This window comes from Lynx rufus, unplaced genomic scaffold, assembly GCF_022079265.1.
Source record: "Lynx rufus isolate CCGP_SWC_20201006 ecotype Redwood Valley unplaced genomic scaffold, mLynRuf1.p SCAF_2, whole genome shotgun sequence".
In the NCBI taxonomy this organism is placed as follows: Eukaryota; Metazoa; Chordata; class Mammalia; order Carnivora; family Felidae; genus Lynx; species Lynx rufus.
Window position 1 is genome coordinate 7,343,955 of NW_025814834.1, and position 10,171 is coordinate 7,354,125.

Here is a 10,171-nt window from a genome sequence, read left to right on the forward strand (position 1 = left end):
GCAAACTTCTCACCCCAAGGAATTGGGCGACCCGCATTCCAGTGAAACCCCAGAGAAAAGGCTTAACACCTTCCAGACAATTCTTTCCATTTCTCAACCACTCCAACCACGGGAAAGTTTTCTTCTCTATACTGAACCAAAGCTATTGACTCCTTTCCTTGTGGCCTCCATGGTCAAGTGGGTCCCCATCACTTCAAGCGGTCAGCTGTCACCCTCCACCCTGAGGACCCTCAGTCCCAGGGCTTCCCTTGCTCGAGGACCTGGATCCCCTCCCAGTCCCGGCTGGCTGCTCTTCCCTGACCACATCCAGAGAGACCAGGACCCCTACCCTGAATGCAGCAGCCTGAAGTCACAGTGCTCCCCACATCTTCACGGGGGCCGCTAGGCCACATGAAGTGTCTTGCACACGGGTGGTGGCTGGCCTTTCCGGGACTTGCAATCCTCCTGTCCAGCAGCATCATTTACATCCAGCTCACCGCTGGGGCGCCTGGGTGGCTCAGTCGGTTGAGCATCTGACTCTTGGTTTCGGCTGAGACTGTGATGTCACCTCACCGTTTGTGAGTTTGGGCTCCGTGTCGGGCTCTGCACTGACAGTGTGGAACCTGCTTGGGATTCTCTCTCTCCCTCTCTCTCTCTGCCCCTCCCCTGCTCATGCTCTTTCTCTCTCTCTCAAAATAAACAAACTTAAAAAAAAAATCCAGCTCACTGTTAAGAGTTTGAGTTTCTCAAGGGCAGTGGCTCCTCTGGTTCAATCTGTGCAATCCCAGCACCCAGCAGGTGCTTAGCTGAATGAATGAATGAATGAATGGCTCACAAACAGTAGATAAGAGGGCTCGTCATCATCATCATTATGGTACCACAGCAGATTATGGTTAGCAAATGTATAGACATTGATGGCTGTGGGACCTCAGAGGTGGGAACACTGGGGAAGGGGTCACAAAGGGTCACGCAGCCTTGGAACCAACAAATCTATGTCCTGGCAGAGCACTGACTACGATCAAGTTTCATCCTGCAGGATAGTGTGGTCCTTGCTCCAACAACTCAGGTGTCCCTGTACCTGGGCCTTCCAAGGATCATCTAGGATTTAGGACCAGTAGTGCCCTTCGATCACTAACACTCAAGGGACACAGGAGCTGAAAGAGGCTTGTAGAGGCAGGACTATATGATGCGGAGGAGGACAGGCACTGAATGCGTGAGGATGAGAGTGAATGTGAGCACACATGTCACATGTGTGGACACACGAGGGTGCACACGATGCAGATATTCACGAAGCAGGAAACTGAAAGCAAACGTGTGCAAAGCCTGGAGGGTGTGCTGGGCTCCTCCAAGGAGCGTCTCTTCGCCGGGTCTGGCGGCCGTGGCTCCCAAGGCCCGACTGAATCAGCACATTTTAGAGACCACTGGCTCAGCCACACCATGAGGACCCTCCTCAAATTCAAAGGAAGGAGATATTGCTTTTTTTTTCCTTTCCTTTTATTTATCTATTTTGAGAGAGAGAAAGGAAGAGGGGCAGAGAGAGAGAGAGGGGAAGAGAATCTCAGCACAGAGCCTGATGCGGGGCTCGATCCCACGAACCGCAAGATCATGACCTGAGCTGAAATCAAGAGTCGGAGGCTTACCCGACTGAGCCACCCAGGCGGCCCTGAAAGGAGGTATTTCTATTTCTATTTACTAGTTGGACTATGGGTACGATCCGGCTAGAGTATAAATAGAGCCCCTGAGACCTCACAGCTTTAAAACCAGGCACTTATTAACTAACCTTGCAAGGGATTCATGAAATGAATCATGAAATGTGATTCTCATGAAATGTGAAGGCTCTGTAACGAGGGTGGAGGAGACTTCTCAGAGGGAGTGAGGCGGGGAGAGTGGGGAGCAAGGAAGAGGAAGAAACTCCCTGCAAAGATCTGACCGCCAGGAGCTGGGAGCCCCCTCCCAGTTCCCCTCCGTGGTGGTCAGCACACCTCACTTGGCAAATGGAAACAACCAGTGCTTGAACAGGTCTAAGAAATAGTTCCAAGTCAAGGTGTCTTTCTGCCAGAGACCAGGGCCCCGAAACAGAAGCCAGCCTGAGTTCTGGCTGAACGCCCCCCAGGAATTCAGACTAGCCCAGGGTTCTCTTGCCCCACCCACGGTCGGCAAGGTCAAATGTGCAAAATCCAGTGCGGGTGTGGGAATTTCAAATCTAAGGCAGGTCACCGTGGACTGAAACTCCAATCAGGAGTCAGAAGCTCTCGTCGCCTTTCTCTAAGGCACCTTCCTCATCTTGAAAGTCAATTCGCTCAGAAGATGCACCTGAGAGTGGGTGCGCTGCCTCCCCTCCCCCCAGTAGCCCTCCCCCCTCTGCACCTCTACTGCAAATGCCTGCCCTCTAAGTCTACACCCTTTCTCCCTCCCTCAAGGAGGAGAAAAATAAATGGGATAAGGGTGGGCAACATAAGAAATGAACAGTCGCACAACATCCTCGCCTTTTCTGGGCTTAGTGGTGACGTGGGCGTTGGAGGGGCAACTACGACATCACCATTTCGGATTCTCAATAAAAAGACAACTTTCCCAGAGCCAAATGCTCCTCTCTGCACCCTTTCTTTGGGGGAATGAAAGACAAACTTTTAGTATAGCTACAAAAACACAGCAGCCACATTTTGAGGTGCTGCATTTGTTTTTGTTTTTGTTAATGTTTATTTATTTTTGAGGGAGAGAGACAGAGACAGAGTGCGAGCAGAGGAGGGGCAGAGAAAGAAGGAGACACAGAATCTAAAGCAGGCTCCAGGCTCTGAGCTGTCAGTCAGCCCGGAGTCCAATGTGGGGCTCGAACCCACGAACCATGAGATCATAACCTGAGCCGAAGTCGGACGCTTAACCGACTGAGCCACCCAGGCGCCCCTGAGGTGCTGCATTTGGGTCCTACCCTTAAGTGGCCACCCTCAGTATCTCCTGTTGAAAGAGGCCCCCGGATAAGCCCTGGGTAATTAAAGTTTCCCGTCTAGCCTTGACCTCCACCAGCTTCTGTTACAGCCCTGGACACAAACCCAGAGTCAGTTTCTTCTGGGCCTTCTCACTCTTCGTTTAAAATCAGGCCACTGTTCTCTTGGCTCAGGCTATCCAGTAACACACTTGGAAATGAAGAGGGAGCTTTCTCTGGCCAGGATGATGATGCCTCTGGCTTCCCACACTCACTCGAAAATTCTCTTCCTCCTACAACACAGCATTTGGCAGCCAGGCTCATTTGTGGTAGGCCCCAGGGGTACAAAGACAAGTGACCCCCAGCCCAAGAACCCAACATCCTCACAGCTGGGTCGGGGGGAGGGATCCAGTTCTTTCTCCAAACCTTGACAATGCAAGACATCCCTAAGCAACACTTCCAAATAGAAAAATCAAACTTAAGAGATCAAAGCACATTCGGCAGTACCTGCATGCATTTCTCTAGCTCAGAACAAAAGGAGCAGGCGTACTTTATGCCCGTCAAGTCAGGTTTTGAGTGAACTAAGGCGACATCAGAATCTGGATCTGGCAACTCTGATTAAACTGAAATTTTTGCTGAAAGTGAGTGCACTCCTGGGACGACTGGGGGTGTGGGGGTGAAGGGAGGGGTGGAGGGTATTGCTGTCGGTTCTGTGTTTTGTAGTTAGATAGCAGCTCCATTTCCATTAGGATTGGGCTTTGGGAAGATCGATCCTCCTGCTGAGGGTAGGAATATGGAGGCTTTGGTTAAGGCTCTGACGTCCCCAAATCCGAGGGCCTCCTTGGGCAGGCCTGCCTACTCCGGCTCCCCAATCCCTCAGGAGGCAAGGAGAAGGTGGTCACGGTGCCTCAAGGACTGGGAAGCCCTGCTCACTTGCGGTAATGGGTTGAACAGGGTGCCCCCTGCCAAATTCACGGCCACCCAGAACCTCAGAATGTGATCCTGTTTGGAAATAGGATCATCACATATGTAATAAATTAAACTAAGATGAAGTCGTACTAGATTGGGGTGGGCCCCAAATCCAATGACTGGTGTCCTTACAAGGGGGCCATATGAGGACACACATATAAGGAGAACACCATCAGGAACACCTGGGCGGCGCAGTCGGTGGAGCATAAGACTTCGGCTCAGGTCATGATCTCGCGGTTCATGAGTTCGAACCCCACGTGGGGCTCCGTGCTGACAGCTCAGAGCCTGGAGCCTGCTTCAGATTCTGTGTCTCCCTCTCTCCCTGCTCCTCCCCAACTTGTGCTCTGTCTTGCTCTGCCTCTGTCTCTCAAAAATAAATGCTAAAAAAAATTTTTTTAATTAAAAAAGTAATAAATAAACATTTAAAAATTTAAAAAAAAAGGAACACTTGAGGCACTTGGGTGGCTCAGTTGATCAAGCCTCCGACTTCCGCTCAGATAATGAACTCATGGTTCGTGGGTTCAAGCCTCACATCGGGCTCTGCGCAGTGATAGAACAAGGCAGAGATCGGAGTGACAGGTCTGTAAGCCAAGGTTATGTCAATGATTGCTGGTGACCACCAGAAGCTACAAGAGGCATGGAAGGATTCATTCTTCTTCCCTCAAGCTTCCGTAGCCTCGCACAGCCCTGCCGGTACCCTGGGTTCCGGTTCCAGCCTCCAGAAGGGTAAGAGAATGCATTCACGCTGTTTTGAGCCACCGGCTTCGTGGTACTTTGTTACAGCAGCCGGAGGACGCTAATCCAGTCCTCCAGCAGTGGAGCGAGTGACTCCCATCGACAGAGCCTGGAAGGGCAAAAAGTCAGGGCAGAGCCCCAGGGGGACCAATTACTCACCAAGCAGCTAGGTCGCCACTCTGCAGCTCAAACTGCAGGAGGAATCAACTTCAAAGGATCGATCAGACATTGCTTTTGAATTACTGAGCAAAAAAGGGACGACCCAAAATCTGCACATCCACCAACACTACAACTATGTGATCATCTGAAAATGAGGGGTGCAGATCTCCTGGGCCCTCACCCAGGGCCCTAAATTGAGCTAACTTCGTCACATACATTAGCTTATTTAATCCCCACAATAACCCCACAAGGCAGGTACTGTTCTAACCACACTTGACAGAAAGGGAAACTGAGGCACGGCGCTCTTAAGTAACCTGCCCGAAGTAGCCTTCCAGGTAGCAAGAAATAGGGTCTGGGTCTGAACCCAGGAAGCCTGGCTCCGCGCTCATGCTCTTTACAGCCTCAACCCTGCTTCGGCAGTGCATCAGGTGTGGAAAGCCAGACAACGGGAAATAAGTTGGTGTGTGACCTGTTCTTGGGGGTTTATAAGATGCTTATGCTTTTATTTATGTGTAGAAAAGCAAAGGAAAAAGAAAAAGGTTGGAAGAGGCCACACTTCAATTGGGGACAGAAGCACAGTATTGATCGGTGCTGGCTGGACCGGTGCTGTGGCAGGTGACACTGTCGCAGGGCAGGGAGGAGAGTCAGGCAGGGGTCGGCAGGTGCAGGGCTCCTCCAGGCAGCATAGGAGCCCGGGAGGCCCCAGTAAGAGGTTTCCTCTCCCGGCCCTCAGTGAGGGCCAAGGCAGCTGAGGATAGGGGTCAATGCAGGAGTGAGCCGTCAGGTTTTCAAGAGGACCTAACTATGCATAGTTTAAAATTTGTTGTTTTTTTAAGTCACGCAGGACAACAGGAAGAAGAAAATATGAAAGCGGGCCAGCAGAGAATCAGGGCTGGGCTGTGGGCAAAGCTGGGACCAACGAGCTCCTTAGCAGGCTGCAGAGGGTCAGCAGCACTGCCAGGCTGGGGCAGGTGGCAAATCCCCGAACGGCCAGCCCCACAGCAGCCTTCCGGGTGGAGGCGGCCTGCCCCAGCCTGGGCAAAGGCAGCAGGGACAGGAGGCCCCTTGGGCGGATGGGCTCAGGCAGGTCCTGGAGCCAGCTGGCCATCTGGAGGGAGCTTGAGGTGGCAGGAGGGCAGGAAGCCCCCCAAGGCGTGGCAGGGCGATTGGTCTAGCCTAGTGACTGAAGGCACAGCAGGGCCCCTTCACAAGAGGAGGGGTTTGTCCATCACCTAGAGTCACTTGCCGAGCCGAGTCAGAAGTGTCTAGGTAACAAATCTCCCAACCTGGGGCCGCTGACCCTAGCGGGGTCAGGACAACAAGCGAAATTGGGCAGATGCACCCTGAAGGTAAACTGATGAGCTAGGAGGGAGGATGCGGAGTTTGTGGAAGCCCAGCCTTGGGGTCATGCAATCCCTGTTTTTGTAGGAGGTGGGGAGCCTGAAGGTGTGACACAGGGCTGGAGCCAAAGTGGTCTCGCCGGGTTCTCACCAAACCCCTTGAAAGGAACAATTGCCTCCATTCTATGATGAAAGGCCAGAAGTGGTTAAGCAACTTGCCCACGGTCACAGTCACAGCTAATGACCCTGGAATAAGTGGGCTGTGTCCCCACCCTCCCCATATTCATGATGCATAACTGAGTCTTGACATCACGTTCCGGGGGGCCTTTCCAAACACAGTGGGGAAACAAAGACAGCATTCCCCAGTGGCCCCAGCCCCGGTAGCCACAGTGCTACCTGGCCCTCAGGGGAAGGCAGCGCTGTGCCCATCTTACCAGCAAGAAAACCAAGGCTTAGAGGGATCATGTAACTTGTTCAGGGTCACAGATCCCAGGCCCTGTCAGCCCTATGCTTGTCCGAATCCAAAGGTGACTCTGCTCCCCCTGCCGTGCTGGGGTCTCCAGGTACTGCTCAGCTGACTCCAGCAGCTCTGCCTCTCTCCTCTTCTGGGACACAGGGATGGTTCCCAGGAAGGCGTCTCCACAGCAGCTGGGGCCTCGGATCCCACTCCCTGCCGACAGGAGTCATGCAATCCAGCCGTGACACTTGTGGCTGAAGGTAAACAAAGTGCCAGTGATCTGGGTCCAGGATGACCCAGGAAGGTCATTCACAAGCCACCAGCATTTGACCCTCCCTCCTCAGCAATAGCCTCCAGATTTGCCGGTGAAAGCCATTCTTCCCCAAGGCCAAGTCTGCTAGAGATAGGGCTGTACTCCTCCCTGCAGGGGTGGAGCACATGCCTCAGGCCTGGCCAATCAGAGCAAACAAGTCCCCCGGCCACAGCAATTGGTTGAGAGCCAGTAAGAAACAATAGCAAAGCTAAAGGGAGAGAGAGACAATGAGGCCTTTGCTGTGGTTACCCTTTCCCCCTGGACTGGAGCTGCTGTGGCCAGACTGCCACCACCAGGGATAAGCCACCTGAGAATGGGGACAACACAGAGAGGAAGCTGGCTTAAGAAAAAGAGAAACTAAGCACTGATAGTATCATCTGAGCGCCTAGGTCCAGCCATACCTGACACCAATTATGAGCCCATTAATCTCCCTTTTCTTTATGCCACTTTTGGTTGAAAGTGACAGAAAACCCAACCTAGAATTCTGACTGACACCGCAGCTCTGGAGAACCACCGTCTGGCACCACACACAGGCTGGACTGGCCAGCTCTCTTGGGACCCTGGACCACACGTGCCTTCCCTTGAGCTTGACCTTGTTCCAGAGCCTGCTTCCTCATGGATGCCACCTTGCTTGCTTGCTAAGGCCCTCTATGTGGACTCCCTTTATGACTCTTATGTAGCCAACAAACAAACTCAACCTTTCAAAGATTGTTCTAGAAAAAAATAGAATAAATAAAAGAAACCCAAGTCATCCCAAAGCAAACTGAAGAAGGAGGTCCCCAAGATGCACCCCCCAGTCCAGCTGGACTCTTGGGAACTGCTGGGACATGGGAGCAAAGGAGCCAAAGCATACTCCCAAATAAATCAAAGGGGCCCTGACAAACCAAGTACCCATTGCTTTTCCATCTCCACTCCAAATGCTTTTTTTTTTTTTTTTTTTTTTTGCCCCAACTCAGCTTTCCTTAATTGCCCAAACTAGACCCACCAGGTGTGAACACCAGAGAACAGTGCTTGCAAGCCAGGGGCTGGGAAATCAGGGTGTCACGGAAACAGAGGAGGCAGGGAGGCTCCAGGTGCCAGCCTCCACTGACCTCCACACAGAGGCCGAGGCTGGACAGCAGCCCAGCCTCAGGAAGGGGCCAAGGCTCTGGCCACCCAGTGCCGGCCACAGAGCCTTTAAATAGAACCTCAACGCGGAGCACAAACACATTCCAAGCGCTTTTAAAAACGCCCTAAGTATGACCTGGCCGGAGGCCTTCGCTCCCCCAGGCATTTTTCCGGTCTTGGCCCAATTCTGGAAATAATATTAATAGCTCGGTTAGAAGCTTACGGTGTGCAAAATACTTTATGGCCTTAAAAGGCTGGGACCATCGCTGCTCTCTCTACAGATGAGAAAACTGAGGTCCAGGGACCTCGCAGGATACAAAGACAACTGGAGGGGGCTCTCTATGCTGCTTCCATCGCCCGGTGTTGGGGCGCGCCAGCAGCTCCCCGGCTCCGCGGGGCTTTCACAGCAGGACCCGCTGCCAGCTGCCACGTCCGGTTCCGACGGGCGCCTACTGCCCCAAAGCCAAGAAAGGGTAAAACAGATAAGGCGACGCCCCCAGGAGGCTCCCTAGTCACACTCGCTCCAGGAACGTCCTGATCTTTTGCAACGAGTTTAACAAACTCCCAGTTCTCAGCCTCTGTGGGTACATCAGACCCCGAGCGGCAGCCAAGGATAACTATCCCCTTTTGTTTTAAAAGATAAAAGGACAACGGGGCTAGTTTCTCCCTTGGGAGATACAGCTGGCAGGTGAGCCGCTGCGCGATTCTGTTTCCTAGAAGTTGCGCTGCGGGCAAATCTCGCAACCAGCGGCGCAGGGGCGGGACCCGTGGTCGGGACCCGGGAGCGTGGGACTCCGGCTCCGCTGCCCCGGGGAACTTCTGAGCTCAGTCCGGGAGAGCTGCGGCCACTGCCCTCCACTGCCGGGCCAGGACCGCCCCCCTCCCCCCGCGCTCCCAGACGCGCCGGCACGGACTCGGGGCGCACAGGGCCTCGGGGGCGTGGGTTAAATGCTAAGGGCACCCCCGGAACTCCTAAACTATCCCACCCAGTCCCACAAAGCAGAGCCGGGAAACCCGCCCACCCCCACCTCCCCACACACACACCACGCCCCCACCTCCCGGGTCCCCAGCGCAGGGTGCTCGGGGGGCGCAAGGCACAGGGCGGCGCGGGGCGCTCACTTTTTGAACATGCTCTCCAGGTCCCTGATGAGGCGGCGGCTGAACTCCGGGAACTCGGTGTAGGGGTTGAAGACCTTGCAGCGGCGGGGCCGCGCGGTGCCCTCGTTGATGTCCAGCCGTCGGTTCAGCTGCGCGCTCAGCTCGGCGTCGGCGCAGGCGGTGGGCGCCCGGGCGGGGGACTCGTGCTCCGGCGCCAGGGCTGCGCCGGGCGCGGGCTGGAGGCCGCCCTCCTCCACCTCCTCCCACTGCAGCCGCCGCTGCAGCTTGAGCGCCAGCTCCTGGCTGGCCATGGCGGCGGGCCTGGGGACCCGGGGGCGCGGAACCCGACGCGGGGACTGGACGGACGGCGCGCTCCTCTCGGGCTCGCGGCGCTGCGACGCTCTGCCAGGGCGGCCGGAATCCGGCGGTTGGGTGGAACCTCGGGCGGGGGGGCGGGGGGGGCGGGGCGGAGCCGCCGCTTTAAAGGAGGCGCCGGGGCTCGGGGACCGCCCGGCCGGCCGGGGGCCGCAGGTGTCTGGGCTTCCGGGGGTCCCCACCCGCCGCCCCCGCCCCGGGGCTCGGGACGGGAGGCTGACCGCCCCCCGGGACACGGAGTGGACCCTCCGATCAACTCCGACCTTGCCGCCGGAGCCCGCTCGGAGGGAGACAGGGGACCCTGCGGTCCCCGGGGAAACGGCAGCGGGAAAGTTTCCCGACCGCTCGGGCGGTTCCTTTCTCGTTCCACAGAAATACCCCGACTGGAGGTGCTCGCGGCCCAGGACCGGCTGGGGGTGGGAAAAACCGAGCTCCCTCAGGTGACACCCACGCGCCCCCATGGCTGGAAGTGGCACCCAGTGGCCGCGAGGTCTGGCAGTGGGAGGCGCCCGCTGGGGGGGGGGGAGGGCTGCGTTTCTAATATTCGTTGAAAATAAATGTTGCCAAAACATACTCAAAATACTAAACACGAATAAGCAAACAGAAAAGAGGGCAAGCAAAGGAGACAAAACTCGTGGCTCCCCTGGAGGTAAGACCCCAGCGTGGCTTCGGGGGCTCTGGCTTTTTCTGTGACGCAAGAAAGAAGAGAAAAAGAAGCT

At 55.3% G+C, this 10,171-nt stretch overlaps 1 protein-coding gene across 1 annotated transcript in view; it reads right to left on the reverse strand.

Moving 5' to 3' along the window:
* Positions 1-9,403, reverse strand: part of EFHD1 (EF-hand domain family member D1) — a 42,128-nt gene extending 32,725 nt beyond the window's left edge. Inside the window, exon 1 of the mRNA XM_047084879.1 lies at positions 9,099-9,403. Within this exon, the coding sequence (XP_046940835.1) occupies positions 9,099-9,388 (290 nt within the window). The 5' untranslated portion in view covers positions 9,389-9,403. The remainder of the gene's footprint in view (positions 1-9,098) is intronic.
* Between the last annotated feature and the right edge of the window lie 768 nt (positions 9,404-10,171).